This window comes from Lampris incognitus, chromosome 1 (genome assembly GCF_029633865.1).
Source record: "Lampris incognitus isolate fLamInc1 chromosome 1, fLamInc1.hap2, whole genome shotgun sequence".
NCBI classification, from domain to species: domain Eukaryota; kingdom Metazoa; phylum Chordata; class Actinopteri; order Lampriformes; family Lampridae; genus Lampris; species Lampris incognitus.
In genome coordinates this window covers 25,985,787-26,010,870 of record NC_079211.1, presented here as the reverse complement: position 1 = coordinate 26,010,870, position 25,084 = coordinate 25,985,787, and the positions used below count along the sequence as shown (strand labels likewise).

The 25,084-nt window shown below is 43.4% G+C and overlaps 1 protein-coding gene across 2 annotated transcripts in view; it reads right to left on the bottom strand.

Annotated features, from left to right (window-relative positions):
- Positions 1–8,621: 8,621 nt before the first annotated feature.
- LOC130117974 (short transient receptor potential channel 7-like) overlaps positions 8,622–25,084 on the bottom strand; it is a 114,644-nt gene continuing 98,181 nt past the window's right edge. For both annotated transcript variants that reach the window (XM_056286263.1, XM_056286270.1), the window contains exons 8-12: positions 16,563–16,758; positions 15,220–15,441; positions 10,258–10,338; positions 9,083–9,158; positions 8,622–8,761 (exon numbers count right to left, since the gene is read on the bottom strand). In XM_056286263.1, the coding sequence (XP_056142238.1) occupies positions 8,622–8,761; positions 9,083–9,158; positions 10,258–10,338; positions 15,220–15,441; positions 16,563–16,758 (715 nt within the window). The remainder of the gene's footprint in view (positions 8,762–9,082; positions 9,159–10,257; positions 10,339–15,219; positions 15,442–16,562; positions 16,759–25,084) is intronic.

Below are 25,084 nucleotides of genomic sequence, written 5' to 3'. Positions count from 1 at the left end.
AAAATCATAGGATGTGACCTTTCCCCCATGGACTCCCTCTTCACCACCCGCACAGCCAACCAGGCTGGTAAGATCATCAATGACACCTCCCACCCAGCTAACTACCTCTTTAAACTCATGCCATCAGGAAGAGACTACAGGTCAATCAGTTCAAAAAACACCTGTTTCCGAGACAGTCTTTTCCCCACTGCAATAAGAACTCTAAACTCCTTCTCCTCTTAACCATGACCCCTAATACCCCTTAATGTCTATGCTGTTGTTGTTGTATGTATCCTAGAAGTATTTATTGCAATGGTGTTCTATCTTTTTTTTTTTTTTTTGGATTCTGATATACTTTAATGATCCCCGTAGGGAAATTACACTCTGCATTTAGCCCTTTCTAGCTGTGCAGCTAGGAGCAGTGGGCAGCTGCCGTACAGCACCCGGGGACCCACTCCAATTCTTCTTGCCATGCCTCGGTCAGGGGCACAGACAGGAGTATTAACACTAACATGCATGTCTTTTTGATGGTGGAGGAAACCAGAGTACCCGGAGAAAACCCACCGAAGACACGGGAGAACATGTAAAGTCCACATAGAGGACGACCTGGGATGACCTCCAAGGTTGGACAACCCCGGGGTTCGAACCCAGGACCTTCTTGCTGTGAGGCGACAGCACTAACCACTGTGCTGCCATGCCGGCCAATAATAAAAGATAAAAAATATTTCAAATAAATCCATCTATCATCCATTATCTTAACCGCTTATCCAGCTCTCAGGGTCATGGGGATGCTATTCCACTAGCCATTGGACGGCAGATGGGGAGACACCCTGGACAGGCTGCCAGGCCATCACAGGGCAGACACAGACAAACAAACATACATACACACCCATTCATACCTAGGGACAATTTTAGTACGGCCAATACACCTGGCTTACATGTCTTTGGACTGTGGGAGGAAACCGGAGCCCTCGGAGGAAATCCACACAGACACGGGGAGAACATGCAAACTCCACAGAGGACAACCCGCGATGACCCACCAAGGTTGGACTACCCCGGGGCTCTAACCCAGGACCTTCTTGCTGTGAGGCGACCGTGCTAACAACTGTGCCACCGAGCCGCCCATTTCAAATAAATATGTATAAAAAAAAAGAAAAAGGAAAAAAAAAGATAAAAGATATCACAAAGATAGAATGGTGTTCTATTTTGGCCAGGTCTCCCTCGAAAAAGGGAATCTTTAATCTCAAGGGACTTCCTGGTTAAATAATGGGCAAATAAAATTAAAAAAAAAAAACAATGTATGTATATATGTCAGGAAGTTGGATATGTTAACACGCAGCCACCATGCTGTACCATAAACAAAGACCACCAACCTGGTTGTGTTGGAATAACGTTTCTTGATTCTTGAGGATTAATGGGTGGGATGTGACTTTTCAAAAGCTTGTCTGCTGACAACTTCACCATGATGACAAAATCGGTCAGACTTCTTTTGGGGAAGGTCTGGCTCAAACCAATGATTGAATCCTCACATAAAAACTTTTGGTATACACCTATCATAGGACCTTGCACCTCAAAACAAATGTGAAAAGCATCAGATCATGCACAAAATGATAAGACCAATGTGACGAGTATGTGAAAATGCACATAGCACCAATAGGGGCCAAATCTTATTTCTGAAACTATACATGGTGGGAACATTAACCGTGAGAAAGACACCAATAATTCCAGTAAGGCCGATGATATTTGCGATAACAACCATGGCAATGACGATTTTGAGGGACCCATTGTCCCATGGGATGCCTGGGCATTGACAGACATGTATTGTGTATTCCCGTTGCCTTCCTGTAGCATCAATAAGTGTGCACACATGTTGTCAGAACACACAACATGGAGGGGTTTTTTTTCTGATAATGGATTTCATCATCACTCATGGTGTGAGCTCCCGTGCATTAGGGGTAAGCTACGGCTCCCCAGCGGGCTTGTCAATAGGTATTCTATCAATCCTTCCATCTATCCGGAGCCAGTGCTCTCAAACCCTGGAGAATTGGTAAACTGCAGACAGGCCTATCCTCTGGATAGCCCTTTGATAGTCTCCCCATCCAGTACTCTATCATCCTGATGACTTCTCCAGAAATTAGATATCGGCGTTTTACAGCTGAAGGTGATTCATAAAATGAGCAGGGTTGCAGCTGTATGACGGTTATGGGTCGTCACTTTAAAGTTACACAGGAGGAGATTGGGGGATCTTAGTTGGTGGTGGTGGGGTGGGGTGTATTGGTTAGACAATATTGTTAGGATTCTAACAAGGGTAAGATCTTCAGTAATACGCCACTATGATTGTAATCAGGCAACGGCTTGATGCTGTGGGACTGCCCATCAGTTTATTTTCAAGAGGGTAATCTTGATGAGGGCCTACTGAAATGTAGCTGATGCAATGAGGCAGAGATAAGAAGCTGAGATGGATTAGGGTGGGAGTTGGTGGGGTGGGGATGGAGGGGCTGGGGGTTCCACATGCTCGTGGCTTAGCAAAAGAGAGTTGGAGAGAATTTTGTGTGTGTGTGTTTGTGTGTGAAGCCTGTAAATGAGTTTTTGTGAACATGTATTCCTCCTAATTCTAGGTTGGCTCACATTTGCATTAACTCATACATACGTACATGTAGGCTACAATCTTTGTGTGTTCTTTGCGTGTGTGTGTGTCTGTGTGGGGGGTGTTTCTGTAAGTATGATTAGGCAGATATGTCTTGTATGTGTTTGTACATAATCCTTTTTGGATACTCAGATGTATGTGTGTATGTGTGTGTGTGTGTGTGTGTGTGGTATACACTGATGAGTCAAAACATTATGACCACTCACAGGTGGTCATCCCCAAACAAGGGGACATGTCAAGGTCTGAGTAGATTAGATGGTAATTGCACAATCAGTTCTCATGGCCACCATGTTGGATGCAGGAAAAATGGGCAGAGTAAAGACCTGAGTGACTTTGACAAGAGCCAAATTGTTATGGCCAGACGACTGGGTCAAAGCATCTCTGAAACTGCAAGGCTTGTGGGTTGCTCCTGGTCAGCAGTGGTGTGTACCCAACAATAGTGATCCGAGGAGGGACAAACCACAAACCGCTGACACCGATGTGGGAGGGCAACGAAGGCTATCCCGTCTGGTCCGAACCGACAGAAGGTCTACTGTGGCACAAGTCACAGAAAATTTCAATGATGGTTACGGGAGGAATGTGTCACAACACACAGTGCATCGCATCCTGCTGCAGACTGGTCAGAGTGCCCATGATGACTCGTACAATAGCCATGTGAACGTTGGAACTGGACCTTAGAACAGTGGAAGAACAGAGTCCCATTTTCTTTTAGATCACGTGGATGGCTGTGCCTGTGTGCACCATTTACCGGGGGGGGGGGTGATGGAACCAGGATACACTGTGGGAGGACAAGAAGCCAGTCGAAGGAGTGTGATGCTCTGGCCATGTTCTACTGAGAAAGCTTGGGCCTGGCCACTCAGGTGGACGTCAAGATAACTCGTGCCACTTACCGAAACACTGTTGCAGACCAGGTACACCACCCCTTCATGGCAATGGTATTCCCTGATGGCAGTGACCTTTCAGCAGGATGATGCGTTCTGCCACACTGCACAAATTGTTGGGGAATGGTTTGAGGAACATGATGAAGTGTTCAAGGTGTTGTCCTGGCCTCCAAATTCCCCAGATCTCAATCCGACAGAGCATCTGTAGGACGTGCTGGACCGACAACTCCGATCCACAGCAGCGCCACCTCGCAGCTTGCAGGACTTGGATCTGCTGCTTATGTTTTGGTACCAGATCTTGCGGAAACCATGCCTTGGTGGGTCGGTGCTGTTATGGCAGCACACGGAGGACCAAAGGCATATTAGGCAGGTGGTCATAATGTTTTGAATGATCAGTGTATAGGTGACTATTCAAGTGTCTTTGTGTGTGTGTGTGTGTGTGTGTGTGTGTGTGTGTGTGTGTGGGTGTTGAAATGACTGTGCCTGTGGGTGCAAGCCGGTGTAAGTAAAACCAGTCAGAGGACTTGTGTGTGATCCAGTCATTGTGTGTGTTCAAGCATCTATTAATAAATGTGTAAGCATGATCTTCCGTGTGTGTATGTGTGTGTAAGTGAGTCAGTCAAGTGTTTATCACTAGATGTGTGTCCATGCATGCGTATGTGCGCTGTGCACTACTAATCCCGTCTCCTGAGGCCACTTCCAGGCAGTAGGTTGTAGGTACATCGGAGAAGCTCTAATCTCTTTTCCAAATCTTTGGATTCCCTTTCTTCAGAGGCAGGAGGTCAAAGAGAGACGGAACAGCGAGAGAGACAGACAGAGGACAGGACAGGAGAGGAGAGGAGAATTGATGAAGAAAGACAGGGCGAAGGAAGGGGTGGGGGGCAGCATTTTTTCCTTGCCTCTGGGACAAATTATCCCAGAGGGGACATCTGTGTTGTTCAAAGGAACACACACACACACACACATGTAACCTAGATTTATGTATGAGTTAATGCGAATGTAAACCAACCTAGATTTAGAGGGAATACATATTCACAAAAACTCATCTGCACACTTCACACACACACACACAATCCTTGTGCTATCGAGCAATGTCCTCAAGGCTAAAACTAATATCAAAAGTCTGAGTGAGAGCACTGAAGGAAATCAGATAATAAAATTTACTGTGAACTTCCAAAAGCACATCTCCCGTGGACCAGCTTTGTTGCCATGGAGATCCGACCAGTCAAGGTTTACACTGCTGTGTGTGTGTGTGTGTGTGTGTGTGTGTGTACTTGTGTAAATCTGCTTCTGTGTACATTAGTTTGGTGTAAGTGTGTACACGCTGGACGGTACCTCTCGGCTTGAGTCCGTCTGTACGAGTCTGTTCTGAGGTTGTGTTTTGGCATTTCAGTTTTATAGGTTAGTATATTTATGTATACAGAGTACAGCCCAGCGAGGAGTGGCAGGAAGGAAAGAGAAGAGACAAGGGGCGGGGGGGAGTGGATATGATCATGGTCATTATCCAGGCTCAAACCCACAACATGTCTATTACATGTGCCTTCGTCCACAGCTCCCCGGAACAACACCAAAACCTTTCATTGTCGACTTTTTTCTGGCGTTGAGACGATAACCAAGTAAGGTAACATTTGAGTGCCAACCTAAAGAAAAACAGTGTAACAGGCCTCTGTGGCCCTTGTGCGACACCATACATGACAACAAAGTGGAGCGTTTCAGAGCTGACGGCTGAAACGACACAGAGCTGTCGGTGTGAGAGGTGGCTAAATGGCACGGAGGAGAATATCCTGGTAAACACCACTCCCATTGGCTGGAACGCAGTGAATGTAAACGCTGCCGTGGAGGGCAGCGCCAACAATGTCTCTGTGACTGAAGTGTGTGTTTGCACAGGGACCCACAAGACACACAAAGGCACACCGCTCAATGTGCACACTCACTTGTGCACATGCGCTTTCTTAAGGTATTATTCTATACTGATGGTTGCTAGGTGACCATTCACTGGTTAATTGAGTGAAATGGACTGATAACGTATTGAATATAAATAATTTGCTGTGTGTGTGTGTGCGTGCGTGCATGTGTGTGCGCGCGCAGGCATGTGTGTGCATGCATGTGTTTGTAAGTGTGTATGTGTGTGTGCATGCATTTGTGTGTACAAGCATGTATGTGTGCAAGCAAGCGTGTATGTGTGTGTTCATGCATGTGTGTGTGAATACAGGTGCCCTTGCTGAGTGATGATGCAGCCAGATGTTCGGTTTCGCTCCGGCGCCTGTCATTGACTGAAAGCAATGGGGACAAACGTTATATTTAGACCATTTCATTGCATTTCATCACCCGCCTGTTGACAGACAAAAACAGTCAAAGGATGCCACTAATCAACCAGTTTGAGAGCTTACTCAGTTTTAATTCAAGGATCAAAAATATACAGGATACAAGATTTCTCTCTGAAGTGTTTCTCACGTACAATTCAAAAATACAGTATCTCAGGTTTTTTTTTTTTCCCGTGTTTTCAGTTGTGAAAATCTGTGGCTGTCACAAAGCACTCGGTGGGAAGGTCTGTTCCCAGATATTAGTGATGCACCGTGCACAGGCAGCCTCTCCACCCTCCCACACGTATAAACAAACATATAGCAGGATGTGTCATTACTGCTTTCATAAAGACTTGAAATTTGAATAACCAGGGCTCACCGGAGAACAATGTGTACCGACCAGTGTGACGGGAACAGCAGTCGTCGCTCATCCAAGTACCGGTGAACAATATTTGGGAGGTACCATGGCAGCTGTCACTGCCGTGACGCCCAGGATTTGGGATTGAAGAGAACCCAGCAGAACGTCATGATGGTGTGTTAAGGATTGGCAGTTGTGCTGTCAAAACGGTGGTCGTCACAGGCAAGATAACGGAGATCTGCAGTAGGTCAGCATGACCAGTCCTCTGCAGCAGATTGTAGATAAGATATTCATATAAGCTGGATAGAAAAGGCTACCTAGCAACAATACAGTACAAGATAAATGAATTTCATAGTAAATGCTCAATTTTTTTTCTTTTTTAACTGTATTACGTGGTTGGGGTAGCCAACAACACAACACAGCTAATGAGCTCTTTATGGGCATCCAAATAATGAATTATTTAATAAAAAACATATTTTGGATGACTAGCAGGTCAACAGATGAATCTGTATAAAGACAACATGAAACGGCAATCTTGCTTCTGTAATGTGACATATTTCTTTTGTTTTTATTTTGGACCCCCCCCCCTTTTTTTTCCTCCCCAATTGTACTTGGCCAATTACCCTATTTTACAAACTGTCCCGGTCGCTGCTCCACCCCCTCTGCCGATCCGGGGAGGGCTGGAGACTACCACATGCCTCCTCCAATACATGTGGAGTTGCCAGCCGCTCCTTTTCACCTGACAGTGAGCAGCTTCACCAGGGGAATGTAGCATGTGGGAGGATCATGCTATTCCCCCCAGTTTCCCCTCCCCCCTGAACAGGCACCCCGACCAACCAGAGGAGGCGCTAGTGCAGACACCAGGACACATACCCACATCTGGCTTCCCGTTCGCAGACACGGCCAATCGTGTCTGTAGGGACGCCCGACCAAGCCGGAGGTAACACGGGATGTGACGTATTTCTCAGTAAAATGGGATATTACGGCGGGACGAAACCTAGAGACGGACGGGATTTGATCCCTCAGGATGTGATTGGGGGGCGGCACGGTGGCACAGTTGTTAGCACGGTCATCTCACAGCAAGAAGGTCCTGGGTTCGAGCCCTGGGGTTGTCCAACCTCGGGGGTCGTTCTGGGTCATCCTCTGTGTGGAGTTTGCATGTTCTCCCCCGTGTCTGCATGGGTTTCCTCCGGGTGCTCCGGTTTCCTCCCACAGTCCAAAGACATGCAGGTCAGGTGAATCGGCCGTACTAAATTGTCCCTAGGTGTAAATGTGTGTGTGTGTGTGTGTAATGGCCTGGTGGCCTGTCCAGGGTGTCTCCCTGCCTGCCGCCCAATGACTGCGGGGATAGGCTCCAGCCTCCCCGCGACCCTGAGAGCAGGATAAGCAGTTTGGATAATGGATGGATGGATGGACGCGATTGGTTCGAGCCCAACATTTTATGATATTAATGGCTGGAGTGTTTGCTCGGCTGCCCGCTCGGACTTGGTGATGCAATACAAGAACATGACTGTTTCAGAGGGAGGTCAGGTGGTTATATTTTGATGTAAAATAAGCAATAAATGGAATTTTTGTAATTTATTTTTGGCATAAGTTGTTTAATAGGTGCATAATATGACCGGGGAAATGCACAAGGTAAAAAAGTCCTTTCACATTGTCTTTAACTCCTGTTGTGTGCTCCCAAAGTGTGTGTTATGTGCTGTTACATACTTTAATTAGATTGCCTGGTGTATAAAGGGGTGCACGTCATCTCAATAAGCATCGCTATTATCACCCTGACAGAGATGACAGATAGAAACAAAGCAGCCCTTCTGTAGTCAATATCCACCTGTCAGAGGGTTTGTATCTTTCTTTCAGATATTTATTTTCTTTCTTTGTCTTTTTCAGTGCATTCTTCTCCCACTCGCTTGGTGATCCACCGACATCACTTAGGCGGGATGGGCTGCATGAGGATTCTGCACCCAAGGTGCCTCTTTACATCTTGTGACGCCTCCATTCCCATCCTCTCCCCTTTCCCTTACCCTCCTTTCCAGCGTCTGCCCTCCCTGGCCAGTCTGTCTCCTTCTGCTCCCACTCCTTGTCCCCCGCTCTGGGAGCACGTTGCCTTTAATTAGAATCCAGACGTCAACTCCAATTTCCCAACTGACTCCCTGTGACATTCGACCCTTGACCGTCTTGTCCGCTACTTGTTTTCTCATTTTCAGTGCTGTCATTGGTCATCCCTTATCCAAACCCTTGCAATTTTTTTGTTGTTGCCCAAAGCTGTAAAATCTCACTTGTCTGTTCAGTGTGATCTCACTCTGCACCCCCCCTCCCCAACCCACCCACCCCCACCCTATCCTCCCCTCCTTCCATAGCTCACTTATAAACATCCTGCCTTCTCTCCTCTCATTCAAAAACTCGAAAAAGGCCAGTCTCTGTTCTCAGTCCCCCCCCCCTTCTCTCCCATGCTGTCAGTGTCTCTTGGTGTTCTTGCCAAACTTGTCGCCAAGTTGCTGGATGAGGCGGGCCAGCTCCCCAGTGGCCTGGGACTTCTCCTCCAGGAGCTCATAGCGGAGACTGGAGATGTCCTGCTTGATCTCCTTCAGCTCTCCTGCGGCACGCACACACACGCACACACGTGGACACACGCACATGGAAAAGAAAAGTCATGATGGAACAATACAAATCAGAGCACAAAAATGAGCAAATGCAGACACCCACACGCACACACATGCAGCAGGTCAACAGTACATTTTTAAGTGACAATAATAAATATATTTCATAGAATATCAGACCAAATACGTGCACACATAAGCAAACAGCCAGCTTCCTGTGTATGACAATTGGTGGGCATGCACAGCACAGACAGCACCACTCTCTCATCTCTCTCTCTCTCTCTCTCTCTCAGTGAACATCAAAAGAGATTTATTACCTTCATTGACTTCGTCGTTCTCTCGGTCCACCTGAGCCTTGAGCACATAGCGCTTGATTAGGCGCTTCATGATCTTCTACCAGATGAGGAAGTGAGGCGAGGGGGGAGGAAGGGAAAGCGAGGAGAGGAGAAGACGGGTGGAAAAGAGAAGAGACAGAGGTAAGGACGACGGGGAGAAAATAGAGGGTAGAAAAAGTGCCAAAGCCATGTAGTTATACCGCATCTATTTTGACAGGTAGAAAGGTAGCTCTCTGTCTTTTTTTTCCCACCACAAATTGTTTTGCTGAACCCCACACACACACACACACACACACACAGACAGTGAAAGGTGGTGGCTGTAAGAGTTAAGAGTAGTCTTTTATCACTGTGATGGCATGTGAATGGTTGGTATTGATTGATAGCCGATAGGGATATCCAAGAGCGCCTTTGGTTCGAACCCTGCACGTGAGTGGGTCGATACCGGTCACCCCGCACACAGCACACGCGCATCTCATCTGCAGGCTCAAATGATGATGAATGTCAATGCTCTGCATGCTCACATAACTGTTTGGCTGAGTGTGTCTGCAGTGTGTATCCGCTGTGTGCCGGCAGTGGTGGTCTCACAAAAGAAAAAAAAAAAAGACTTCACGATGAGATGCACGTAGATGACCGGCAAAGGAGCCCAGATTTCTGAAAGGTGAAGGAGAGGCTGGAAAGAGTGCGCTCCCTCCACCTCCTCAGCGAGCGACTCCGCGATCATTTACTCAGAGCGTCTGCTCGTTTGCTCTCGAATAGCTCATTAGAAGCATGTTCTGCCCAGCCTGTCTCCAGCCGCACTCTGCCTAGTTCCCTCTCTCTCTTCCTTCTGCCCCCCCCTCCCCCACACACACTACCCACTCTCTCTTTCACCCTCTATCTGTCCGGCTGTCTTTCTTGTCACTATTCCTCCACTATGTCTCTCTCGCTCTGTCTTCTCGCCACCTCCAGCCGATCGTCCACCTCTCTCCATCCGTGTTCCACGTTTTCCATTCCTGTCCATCCATCTCCTTCCATATACGCTTGAAGCTAATGCCAACTATTCTATTATTCCTCTCTCTCTCGTTTTCTCTTTCTCCCCATATTTTCACCCCCTCGCCATTCTTTTTTCCCCTCCATCTATCCAGTTCTGAGCACCCCTGCTTCCCATTCTCTCGTACCTGATATCTGGTGGGGTGTTTGATGGGTTTTCTGGGGATAAACTCTTCCTGTGGTTGAGGCTTAGACTTGAAGCGCTCAGCCTGTGGTGACAGGTAAGAGAAAGAGAAAAATCCAGTCTCAAGCGACGGTGACGAGAAATGACAACGGCAAAATAGAGACATACGCCTAACAGAAGGAACATTCAAAAAGAGGTTTAATGCGCACGTGTAGCTTTAGAAACAACCGTTTAAAGAATGCAACATCTTTAAGCCATTATATTTGGTCATTGGCGGACAGAAACATTAATTATTCAACCATCTGCAAAATCCTCTCAAATAACAAAGCATATTCAACCAGTAGTAAAATGTGCAATCTATGTCTAACTGAAAAATATTTTATCATTTGCAAACCAGAAATGTCCACATTGAATAACAGGAATGAATTGGCCAGCAGTTGCAGACATTGATATAAGCACCTATTTTGTAATTATAAATAAATCATGCCAATAGACAATTACCACCCCCCCTATTGGACCGTTAGTGATCACATGTTTTTGAATGTGACACCGCTCCCTTCCCCATTGGGTGTTGTCCACGTGATGTGCATGATGAGGCAGTAAAATTTATGTTCTGTCCCGAGTAGCTTTATTGACAGCTGATGATTGCTTATGGCATGAAACAGGCTTGTACTGTCTCATAAAGAATTTACTTGACTCCCTATATATATATATATATATATATATATACACACACACACACACACACACACATATATATATATGGATGTAAAAAGCATGTTTCAGGACACTTTTTCTTAGTTTAAGTAAATTCCCCTCAAGCAAGAAAAATTAAAATGTACTCAATAAAAATGTATTTTAAAATGCATTGTTTGCATCACCGTTGGTGGTCTACCTGTTGTACGTTTACATTCTGTGGTAGAAAAAACACGCACACTTGGCTTTAATGTTATTGCTATATTCAAACTGTCTTTGTAAGCTGCCATCGGAAAAAGGTGTCTGCTACAGGAGAAAATGCCGAAATGTGAATTTAAGTTCAGTTTAATCTTCATGTATGTCCTGTGTGTGTATTTCTACATCTCTAAAATAGACCGGATAACGCTGAGGTGATTACCATTTTGTTTAACAAATGTACCTTCAATTCATAAGGAAAAAGGCTACCTTTTTCCAAATGGTTGGCTGTGTGACTTTAAAATAAAGCTCAAAATTGACCAAACAAACTAGACTAAAACAAAACTGGCAAAAAAAGCTTTTTTCTTCTTCCAGACATCCTTTAAGACGAGAAATCGAACTTGTTCACAGATGGTTATCGGCTCCAAGTAAGCAGAAGTTTCTGGCCTGCTGAACTTATCCAGGCCTGACTTATCCAGGCCTCTGCATGTGATGGAAACATCTCTATAATGCAAAGTGTTCTACTGGCAACACTTGTTTTTGGCATATGCTTACTAGGTCTATTCAGGGTCATTGACCTCCTTTTCTTGGGCCAAACAGTCTGTGTTTATCTACAGTATGCTGAAATGCAACGTAGCTGCATTCTGGTAAAGCTCAGAGATAGACAGACACCTACACAGGCATTCACTGGTCCACATATAGATGAATACTGTGAACATATACACCCTGCAAACATGCACACTCATCGAAGGGTATGTGCATGAACTATGCGGACAAGTACAAACAGTACAAACATGAGAGGACAACCACGGTTAACTATCCAATTCCTCCAATATATAGATTATCCATTCTCCCCGAATGGAAAAGATTTATCATTTTGTCTGAAATGGATTTTGGAAAAAAACCACATTTAGTTTTAATTTTGTTTACAACTTTTCTCAACTGGTGGTTAATTCTTCTTTTTTTTGGGGGGGGGGGCAAGACACAGCGAGTGATAGATGGATTTACAGATTTAGAAAGGCCACGCTGTCTTCTTGAACAGCCTCACTTGACATTTTCCATGCCGCAGTGTAGTGAGTTTATATATTGATCATTCTCTGTGTCCGCTTGGCTGTGCAGTTAGCTTGTCAGCGAAATTCAGGAGGTCGCAGAGGCAGCAGGGTGTAACCCATCTTGTCGCCTTTCAGACCCACCCAGGCATTTGCACAGACACAGGCAGAACCAATGGCCCAGCTAATAGCTGTGCCAAGGCAGTGAGGCGAGCCGCCCCAGCAGGGGAATCAGATGGGAGATGCTGGCAGACAGTGCCAGTGCTGATACTGGTCCAGTGTTTACCGGCCTGTGCTGTTTTCTCTAGGCAAAGACTTTTCATTTCATTTCAGTGGCTTCACTCGGAGAGAGAAGAACCTTGAGAAAGACAGCGAGGAAAGGAAATGTGGAGATGTGCGGCGGTGTGGTCAGAAGCCTAGTTCTCAGTGGGAATATCATGTAGCTCCAGTGGTCAGGCCTTGATCCACACCACCATCTGAGTGCACTCTATGGTACTTAGTAAAGAGGAGGAGACACAGTATTTCACAAGCACGGTAAAAATAGTTGACCTCAACCTTAACAGCCAAAAGCAAAGTCTTTGCTAAATCTACTGGGTCTACTGAGTGACCTTACCCTTGCCTCTCACTCCCTCCGTTTCCTCTCCTTGGAAATGATATGAATACTTAATGTAGCAAAAACAATTTCCTTCTTAGGGGGCAATGTTTCAACAAATCCTTAGGCATAATAAACTTAAAAAAGTCAAAAAAAAAAAAAAAAAAAAAAAAAAACAAACTCAAATATGTTGGAAACATTTCAGGGCGGAAAACGCAGTGTTGACAGGTCATTGCATTGCGAGCAGTTTTCTTTTCCTGGCAAAGTAATAATTCATAATCAAAATAATTTCCATATATTTGTACATTTCATGTGAAGGGAAACGGGATCTACTGTGTAATAGTGAACCAGACTTGCTTTAATAAATCACTTCGGCTACTTATCGAACACCATAACTGTAAAGGGCGGCACGGTGGTGCAGTGGTTAGCACTGTCACCTCACAGCAAGAAGGTCCTGGGTTCGAACCCCGGGGTTGTCCAACCTTGGGGGCAATCCCAGGTTGTCCCCTGTGTGGAGTTTGCATGTTCTCCCCGTGTCTGCGGTGGGTTTTCTCCGGGTGCTCCGCTTTCCCCCACCATCAAAAAGACATGCATGTTAGGGTTAATACTCCTCCTGTCTGTGCCCCTGACCGAGGCATGGCAAGACGAACTGGAGTTGGTCCCTGGGTGCTGCACAACGGCTGCCCACTGCTCCTAGCTACACAGCTAGGATGGGTTAAACGCAGGACGTAATTTCCCTATGGGGATCAATAAACTATCTCAAAATCAAAAAAGAAAATCAATCCCTTCCAATTAAATGAAAACCACGTTTTTCCATTTGTCCTTAGAAGGAAGAATTTGTGGACTATTTTGGGTTTAAAGGTGTACTATTTTTGACTGTAAGATGCTCCACTGAACAGAGTGTCTTTGTGTTTAACATAAAAAACAACACTGCTGCAGTTTACAGTGAACGATAGATTCGTTGGTGCCCTAAATTTGTGTTGAGCTAGTCAGATAGTCACAACTGTCGCTACTCATTCACCATCAACAGGCAGTTCAAAAATGTCCTGATCCCCAAAAACACAGTGATGGCCAATAGCTGCACTGGATAGCGGTGGTTGAAGATGTTATTGTCCTGTATTTAACATAATTCAATCCGGTCAGCCTATGGAAGAACACATGATATAAACAATACGGGGATAAAACCAACTTTTTTTATTGTGCTCTATAGCACCACTAGTGGTCAAAAACAACATTCTTCTTCTTCTTTCATCTTGTTCCCCTGTTTTTCAGGGATCGCCACAGTGCATTTTATAGTTTCCATCGGTACCACGTGAGGGCACAGCACCAATGGCGGCCGTTGTTATCCCGGGCCTCGACCGATCCGGTATGGTCTTGTCAATCTGCATACTGATTTGGCAAAATTTTATATCAGATGCCCTTCCTGACACAACCCCTAACCCTAAGGACGGGGGCACAGGTAAAATGCTGGATGCCATCCCAGTATTCATGGACTAGCACCCAGGCCTGTCGCCATGGTCAAAAACACTATTGGATATCTTTTTAATTTTACTCCTCCCCCCTTTTCTCCCCAATTATATCTGGCCAATTACCCCACTCTACCGAGCCGTTCCGGTCGCTGCTCCACCCCCTCTGCCAATCTGGGGAGGGCTGCAGACTACCACATGCCACCTCTGATACATGTGGAGTCACCAGCCGCTTCTTTTCACCTAACAGTGAGGAGTTTCACCAGGGGGATGTAGCGCATGGGAGGATCACACTATTCCCCCCAGTTCCCACTCCCCCCCGAACAGGCGCCTGACCGACCAGAGGAAGCACTAGCGCAGCGACCAGGACACATACCCACATCTGACTTCCCACCCGCAGACACGTTCAAATGTGTCTGTAGGTATGCCCGACCTAGCCAGAGATAACACAGGGATCCCCATGTTGGTAGGCAATGGAATAGACCACTACACTACCCGGACGCCCCCCGCCCCCATTGGATACCTTTAATTAAAGTGGACTACTGAGCCATATATGAGCAAATTCAGACAAAAATAAACACGAAAAAGGCCAACAATTACAATTCTCTTTCAGCCATCACAATGGCCATATGAAATTGGGCACAAGTTCACAGATGTGTATTGTGCTTTCAGTAAGTTTATCACACATCCTCATAGAAAGACAAGCCAGGTTGTGGTTTTAGAGAGAGGGAAATGGAAACAACTCACAAATTGGCTTTGTCCCGGAATATTAAATATCACACAAAAACGTATAGATAAGCAGATCAACATTTGACATGACTGGCCTGTGTTGTTGTTTCATTTATCCAATCACATGAATGTGATTAGATAGGGTCTGGGTTAAATGGTCAGAGGTCAAACATATCAAATGCTGATCTGAGAACATTTCTCCCTTCCAGAAATCGGGACAATCCTTCATAAACACCCACCTTGTGCTGCGAGTTGAGCATGCCCATTTCTACCTCACTGTCATGCCGATGGCCGTTGGCCTTGCAGAGGTGTACCATACAGGCCTTGATCCGAAGGACCAAGTAGTAGAAGGATTTGGGGCTGGGCACCAGGTTGAAGGGGGCAGGCAGAGTGCGGCCCTCATCGAAGTAGGAGAGCCACAGTTTGGCTCGAGCAAACTTCCATTCCACATCTGCATCTTCCTGCAGAGACAGTGACAAGATGTAGAACTGTATTAGGAGGGCTGAGGATGGACACAATATTAGAATTAATATCAATAATAATTAATATTAATATAACAATAATTAATAATATAATAATTATATTATATCATTGTATTAAATAAATTATATTATATTATCATATAATTATACTATTATAATATTATTATATAAGTTATATTATTATATTATTAAATATTATAAAATAGTACAATAATTATATGATATTAATCTATTACTACTACTACTACTTTCGGCTGCTCCCGTTAGGGGTCGCTACAGTGGATCATCTGTTTCCATTTCTTCCTGTCGTCTGTATCTTCCTCTGTCACACCAGCCACCTGCATGTCCTCCCTCACCACATCCATAAACCTCCTCTTTGGCCTTTCTCTTTTCCTCTTCCCTGGCAGCTCCATATTCATATATCATATCTTTTATGATATTAATATTAATTATAATTAGTAATATTAGAATGTTAGAGATCTGATAAACACAAAATAACGGTCATCCTTTACAGAGGTTATAACTCTGTGGTACTGAGAATCCATTTTCCATTTGACCTCATGTTTACTGCCATTTACTCTTGCATTTTAAAAAAATGTTTTTTTGTGGAAATATATGGGCAATCTGTTACCAATACCCTCTCCAACTTTGTGTCCTGGAATAGTCTATCTAGTAGTGCAAACTTATTACATGCAACTTCACATCGATATCATATCCTTGCTGATGTATCTCACCAAACAGCCATTCGACATAGTATCAAGGGCATCATAAGTCACATCTTATTTAATCTACTCATGCCTGCTTACGCACAAACTAAAAAAAGAAATGGAGACTTTTTATCATGAGCAAAAGAAATCAATAAAGTGAAAAAGACCATTATTCTTTTATTAATGTTCTGTTGTGTCACCTTTACAATAAACCTTGTGGCTCCAGTTTGTTTTGTATAGTACTTTCGTGTGCTGCCTTTGCACTTCTCTTTTACAGTTAGCTTCAGCACTAATTGTTAACCATGTTCAGAGCAGATTGAACAATTATTGATAATTTATGACTTGTGATCTATGACACAAATTCCATATTGGCTTACAATCCTGCATGCATACCTCTATCTCCTGGTAGGAGCTGTTGATCATGGCAATGAGCATGTTGAGAAGAACCACAACCATAGTGACATTGTAGACTCCATACAACACATAGCCGATGTTTTCTATGAATTTATGGTCATACTTCAGCACCACTGAAATCACCTCCGATAGCCCGAAGATAGACCAAAACAGAGTTTTGAAACTCTCCTCCACCCTGCCACGATAGAGAGAGAGAAAGATGGGATGCTGAATGAATAGGGAAAAAAACAAAACAAAACAGCTACTATGAATGACACAGCATTAAAAACATGCAAATCAACGGCATCTGGGTGGTGTAGCGGTCTATTCCGTTGCCTACCAACACGGGGATCGCCGGTTCGAATCCCCGTGTTACCTCCACCTTGGTCGCACGTCCCTACAGAGACACTATTGGCCGTGTCTGTGGATGGGAAGCCAGATGTGGGTATGTGTCCTGGTTGCTGCACTAGCGCCTCCTCTGGTCGGTTGGGGCACCTGACGGAGGGGGGGAGGGGGAATTGTGGGGAATAGCGTGTTCCTTCCATGCGCTATGTCCCCCTGGTGAAACTCCTTGCTGCCAGGTGAAAAGAAGCAGCTGGTGACTCCACATGTATCAGAGGAGGCATGTGGTAGTCTGCAGCCCTCCCTGGATCAGCAGAGGGGTTGGAGCAGCGACTAGCACGGCTCAGAAGAGTGGGGTAATTGGCCATTGGGGAGAAAAAAGCGGAACATACATACATACATACATACATACATACATACATACATAGTACATACATAAATAAATAAAATACATGCAAATCAACAGACACATGCACCTTTTAAGCCAATGGTGCATGCTCAAAGGCATTTAAATACACATTAGTTTGTTTAGGCAAACACTTCCATACACACCAACGTACGTATGAAAACACACGTGCATATGCACGCGCACACACACACGCACTCAATACCCATTGTAATGTTCCTGGAGCAGTTTATGAGATGGTACTGATGAAATAATCAATGAGTCATGTCCAAATTAAACTTTATACTCTCTCTTGATCACACACACAAACACACACACACACACACACACGCACTTAACACACAAAGACACTGAGAAAACTATTTCTTGATTGAAAAAGCGACTAAGCGGTGACATCCTGTGCTTCATGAGACCTCGTTCAGTGAAGAGTAGTTTTGTTGTTCATTTCCATCTCGTAAATCAGTCCTCATGACTTGCAAAGTGAGCTCAAAAGCCATTTTAAATCTGCCCAAACTGTGATTACTGCTCTATTGGAGTCTATGAGGGGGGGAAAAAACAGCTTTTTTGTTGTTTTTTGAAAACTTTATTTTCCAATTTTCAAGTTTTTTTGGAACAGGTATACAAGGCACACGAACAACAACAACAACAATAACAACAACAACAAAAAGAAACTTGTAGGAATCCCCCCCCCCAAGGCTCAAAAAAAAAAAAAAAAAAAAAAAGGACTATGCAGGGATTTCTTATTCCAATTCCACATAATAACCATATTTTTGAAGACGATATAAAGTTGTACACATATATCTATAAGTATTGTCGTTACAACTAGGTAAATAAAAAGTACATTCAATAAAAGGGAAAACCTTCAATAAAGTCTTTGAAAGGACTCCAGGTCAAAGTAAAGTTTTTGCGGGTTTTACATATTTTATATTGGAGCTTTTCTAAAGGTAGAAAGGACAGCACCTCCCTCAACCACTGCAAAAATGATGGCGCTTTATTCGACTTCCAGTTAAATAGGATAAGTCTGCGTGCTAGTAGTGAGGCAAATGCTAGAGCATTTGCTTGCAAAGTTGTGACCTTACAGTTAGGGGGTGGTATGCCAAAGATGGCTGTGTGAAAATCAGGGTTTATGGTCTGTTTACAGATATGTGAGAATACATTAAATATCTGTCCCTGATAACTGTTGAGGGAGGGGCATGCCCAGAACATGTGTCCCACCGAGGCTGGACTATGGCTGCATCTTGGACAGCCAGGGTCTGTGGTGGGAAAGATTCTGGCAAGCTTGTCCCCCGAGTAGTGAAGACGGTGAAGCACCTTGAACTGAATTAACCCATGTCGTATACACAATGAGGACGTATGTATACGAGTTAAGCTGTCCCGCCATGCCTCTTCAGAAAGCTCTACACCCAAATCTCTCTCCCATGCAGTTTTTGTTTTGTAAAACAGCTTTTTTTAGTCAAAATATAAGAGCAGAAATAATAAGTTTAACCAAAATAGAAAAAAGGTGGTTTTTGGATTTGTTTTGCTGTTTGGTGTTACAGATGACTTTATAAAGGAAATATTCCATTTAACCCCTTTAATAAAGACACTGCTGCCAACCTGTCTTTACACTTGCTTAGTCAATTAAACGGCAGTGATCAAACATGAAAAAAAAAATGGCAAGAATGAGATTATTAAACACAATCTTGATATTAAGCTAGCCTACATTTATTGTATTTTCCCCCAAATTGTACCTGGCCCACTCTCCGAGCCGTCCCGGTCGCTGCTCCACCCTCTCTGCTGATCCGGAGTGGGCTGCACACTACCGCATACCTCCTCCTATACATGTGGAGTCGCCAGCCGCTTCTTTTCACCTGACAGTGAGGAGTTTCACCAGGGGGACGTAGCGCGTGAGAGGATCACGCTATTCCCCCCAGTTCCCCCTCCCCCCCGAACAGGCACCCCGACCGCCCAGAGGCGGCACTAGTGCAGCGACCAGGACACATACCCACATCCGGCTTCCAACCCCCAGACATAGCCAATTGTGTCTATAGGGATGCCCGACCAAACCGTAGGTAACACGGGGATTCAAACAGGCGATCGCCGTGTTGGTAGGCAACGGAATAGACTACTACACTACCCGGAGGCCCACATTTATTGTATTTAGCAGATATATTTGTTTCATATTCCGGCCTGAAAAGATTGAAGTGCTGCTCTTAACATGGTGACATTTCAGCTTATCAAAAAATTGTAGCTTTGCCTTAAACTAGGATTTATATCATTCTTCCCATCAGTAAGTAACAACAGCTATCCAAGAGAAAGGATGCAGGGAGAAAACATGTCAGTTGTAAATCAGCTCTTTTCAAGCAAAGGTTACTTCTTCACCAGTGTACTTCAGTGAGTATGTAGACATGTTTATTTTCACAAAACAGATTCTGTTTACTCCTTCATAGACTTCAGTGGATCGGTGATCAACTCTATGAGAACACACTACATCATCGCCCGTTTAACTAACTGGCAAAAGAAGGGAAAATTGCAAGTGTCTCTGTCATTAATTGGAATTACTGGGATCTTGTTTATGGTTTCTCACAATTTCAGTAGAAGCTGTAAATAATGCCATCACAACATGATGAAACCCATGTAAAACAACAAACACCTTTTCAAAAAATGCATGGTTGTCAATTAGACTATAATGATTTTTTTGTTTTTGTTAAGTCACCCTCTTTATATTTAACATAAGCCGCAGTTTCACACAATGTTTTCCTTTCCCTTTATATATACACTATATATAGACACATATACACACACACACACACACACACACACACACACACATACATACATATATATATTTGTGTGTATAAGCTGGCTTGGTAGAAATATGAGCCGTCTATGTACAACGATGGCTGTCCATGGCATAATTATTTCCAAAATGTCTCTTAATTATGGCCAGTGTTTGTTGTTTTGTTTATGATGTGTTTTAGAATTCACGGTGATCGATGTTGTTTGAATAAAAAACGGACACAACTGTTACTGATGTGATATCGTTCGCTTTTCTTTCACTTGATTTTGGCCAATTTCTCTAACGACTTTCGTAATTATGAGGTTTTTTTGTTATTTGCAAAGATAAAATAATATTTGTTTAATGTTGAACGGAATGAGTCTGGGTCATATTTTCTAGTAAGTATTTCTAACTTGACTTTTCTTTTTTTATATGTTTAAATCTTAATCGTCTAAAAGTTACACAACCTGCACATTTAACAGCTGCTCTGCGAAAATATTCTTGTTTTTAACAGTAGGTTAGGTCCAGAGTCAAATCTCCAGGGACACAAAGTGTGTTTATGCATATACATATATATATATATGAGAGAGAGAGAGAGAGAGAGAGAGAGAGAGACAGACAGACAGACAGACAGACAGACATAAAGAGGGGGAGACAGGGGGGGGGATAAAGAGTATTAGATGGAGTTAAGTGTCTGCACAGGGCAGAGCTTGTGAACTCGGGCAGTAGGACGTAGGTGGATGAATATTCTATGAGTGGCAGGCAGAGGCTGCAGTGTGGAGGAGGGGGCGTGAGGAGGCTCCTCGCTGTATTGCTGCAGGCGACTTCTAGGACGAGGCGGCTGCGCGAGAGAAGAACTGTCAGCTCCTGCATTGAAGCCATGGGTGTCCTTTAAACTAACTTCTTTCAAAGCAATAGAGCTGTTCTGCCACACAGGGAGCTGGATGAAGATACAAACAAAAATGCACATGCAGCGAAAGACAGAAGCATGCATAAACACACACACACACACACATTGACTTCTTCAGCTTTAACTATCACAAGGAACAGAATCTAGTCTTTAGTCTTCCAGATGTGAACCCTGCGTTTTCTTGCTAGTGTGCATGTGCTTGTGTATACATAATTGCATGCTTGTGTGCATGTTCTTTTTCTGTCAGTGATAGAGTAGGTGCAAACTATCAAGAGCATTCGTTTAAACACATCTCATTTCATTTTCTAACAGACACTGCTCTCTAAATAGACATTTTTCAACAAATGACTAATACCACATTATTTCTGGTGGTGCACAGACTGTACAGCACATCAAGTGCTCCCCACAGATAGGACAAGACTAATAAATTGCAGAAAAGACTCATTGAAAAACCACAATACCGTTTCGAACCCGGCGGCATTCATATTCAGCAAGGCTTTAAAAATCTATTTTACAAAGACATTTCAAATGAATTGCTCAACTAAAAAGCCATAATACCTCCAATTTGTGGCAAAACAGAAATGTATGATGTGTTCAATGAGATTATTGTTTAGACTAATGCTTTTGATTGCAGGGCCACTTTTCCATTATTCCACTGCAATTATAGAGCCTTTCATTTGCAAAAGGACCATGTTGCATCTGTACTGGGCGCAATTTGGTTTTGGTGATTTAATTATCCATCAATACCCCAAGCAACTTGGCATTTCCTTTTTCAAGCTGCTGATTTTCACTCAAATGCATCTCATAAACATACATATATAGTTTACATCAGCAGAGTGATACCACTGTTACAGTAGTTCATGTGAATAATTCTGCACTGTGTGAAAGCACAACAGTGTAAACACCAGGGGCCTCACGTATCAATCGTTACTATGGGCAAATTTGTGCGTACACACCCATGGAATTCTTCAGCCCTCAAGATTGTCTTACAGACAGCAGCAAAGCATGATGGTTATTTGTAATTCCTTCCTCCTAACATCTATTGCCTACCTATTGCAACGAGCAATCACCCAGGTCTGCAAAGACATGAGTGTTAGCCAATCGGTGTTTAAATTCAGGGGTTACCCAGGTTCTACCACTGGTCTCTGAGACAAACTTCAGGGCTAAAAAAAATCCCATGGGTGTGTACGCACAAATTTGCCCATAGTAACGATTGATACATGAGGCCCCAGGAGCCACTGCATGGCTGAAGGACACTTAGTACAAGCCATAGCTTTATCAGCCACATCAGTCTGTCTATTATATCAGTTTTTCTGTCCATCTATCTACTATGTCCATCTGTTTGTTTGTCTATCTTTCTATTATATTAATCTTTCTGTCTCTGTCTGTCTATCTACTATATCCATCTGTCTATCTATCTACTGTATCTGTTTGTCTGGCAAGTCAAGTCAATTTTATTTGTATAGCCCATTATCACAAATTAAAAATTTGCCTCAGTGGGCTTTACTGCAATAATACTTTCTGTCCTTAGACCCTCAGAACAACTCCCTAAAAAAACCAAAAAAACAAAAACAAAACAACTTTTAACAGGGAGTAAAAATAGGAAGAAACCTCAGGGAGAGTAACAGAGGAGGGATCTCTCTGCCAAGACGGACAACGTGCAATGGATGTTGTGTTTACACAATGTACAGAATACAACATTGAAAGATGATAACATAATTATAATGGAAATATAAGATATATGAAGAATATGATGAGGAGGATGCCAATCAGTGTCCAGATGCCACCAGAGCAGCCTGGGACTTGAGCCATGCAACCAACATCACCATGTAAACCTGGCGGGAGGACACATACACAGGGGAGACTCACATCACACCATTCACATACATGGGAAAAGAGATAAAGAAATAACCCTAGTCACACATTGGAGTAAGAGAAGGATATAACATTGACAGAGGATAAAAAAAATTAATGGATTTATGATTTATAATATATATATATAAACTTAGCACAAAAAGTAAGGAAATGTGTGTTTGGTAGATTATGTCTTTGTTGTAACAATGCTTCTTGGCAATAAATCTTATATCAGGCAGCTGATTGTCAGCACCTGGGGTACCAGAAGCTCAAAACAAGAGTCAATAGCAACAGCAAAATAAGCTGTTTGGCATTGGCAGAGAAGATTTGGCATATTTTTCATGGGCGCAACCCACATACTCAGCTCTGCTGCTCATCCCACAAATGCATGTTCGTTGCAAATGTGACACCATTTAAAAGGGAAATAAACAGGCTTTCCAACGGTATAAGACTTATTGCCAAGAAGCATTTTTACAACACAGAAATAATCTACCAAACACAAATGTCTTTACTTTTTGTACTAAGTATATATAAACACATTACATGTGTGTGTGTGTGTGTGTGTGTGTGTGTGTGTGTGTGTGTGTGTGTGTTTATTTATATAGATATAAATACACACACACACACACATTTATAAAGCTTTTTTTTTTCCGGAAACCATCAATGGTGTTGATAAAAGTGCTCAACAAATGAGGAGCAGAATATTAAGATAAATGTAGGGGGGAAAAAAAACTTTAATGCATTTCAGAAATGAAATGCATTAAAGTTTTTTTCTCCATATATATAATATATATTTATATATTTTTCCTACATCTATATTGATATTCCGCTCCTTGTTTGTTGAGCACTTTTATCAACACCATTGCCGGTTTCCAAAAAAAAAAAAAAAAAAAAAAGGAAAAAAAAGCCGTATGTATATATATATATATATATACGGATATACGGAGACCACCATCAACATGGAGACCTGGGAGGAGGACAGACTGCACGTGCACACAGGGGAGACTCACATCACACCATTCACATATAAAAGAGAAGAGAAAGGAGAAGACATCATTCAGAGAGAGAGAAAATACATGTGAAAGAAGAGAACAGTTTGCCATAGTCAATAATCAATACTCTATAATCTCGTCGGCAGAACAGCGCTTGGTAAATTCATTGAGACAGAAACCAACCTGCCATGCAGTACAGGTTGTGAAGCACTCAATTTAAAGGCAAATAATTGCAGATTAAGACAAAAAGATGTTTTAAGTTTGGATTTAAAGGACTCAATAGACTGATTTTTCAATGGCAGCAGGCAGGTTATTCCACAAGAAAGGGACCCAATAGGAAAAGATATTGACGCCAGCTGCCTTCTTTTTAACTTTGGTTACACACAGGAGTCCTGTATTTTGAGAATGGAGAGCTCGAGTCGGAATATATGGTTTAAGGAGATCAGACAGGTATGATGGGGCAAGCCCATTTAGGACTTTATAAGTCAGCAGAAGCACCTTGAAGTATGATCTAACATGGATAGGAAGCCAATGATGGGAGGCAAGAATTGTTGTAATATGGTCAAATTTTCTAGTTTTAGTTAGGATTCTAGCTGCAGCATTCTGAACCATCTGAAGACTTTTAGTACTAGCATGCGGTAGACCTGAAAATAGAACATTACAGTAATCAAGTCTGGATGAAACAAATGCATGTATTAGAGTATCTGCATCAGCCATGGACAGGAAAGACCGAATTTTAGCTATGTTACGTAAGTGAGAAAAGGCAGCCTTGGTTATTTCTTTAATATGCTTTATCAAAGGAAAGGCTGGGCTCAAACTTATCACCAAGATTTTTGGTAGCCACACTTTGTGAAATCACAGAGTTGTCAATTAGGGGTCCAAGCAGCGAAGCTGGTGGAACCCTATTGTATTTGTTAGGATTATTATTATTTTTCTCCGCTAAAAGTGTGTGAGGCTCAGCAACCGTAAGTCCTAGACCAACCAACTTTGATACATGGATTCCTATGGCCCCCCACTACTCAGGCACCACAAATCACCTATATCAGCCAGATGGTGGCGCTATAACAAAGGGTCACGCGTAATTCCCACACCATAAGTCAGATCAACACAAAACGGCACAGACCTATGCATCTGAATGTGCTCTACAACTTTGTTATTGGGACCACATATGTCAGCCATATAGTTTGCCCGCCATTTTGACTTGTATTAGCTTGGGCGCGGTTTCTCAGCTAGAAGTGTCTGAGGCTCAGCAATCATAAG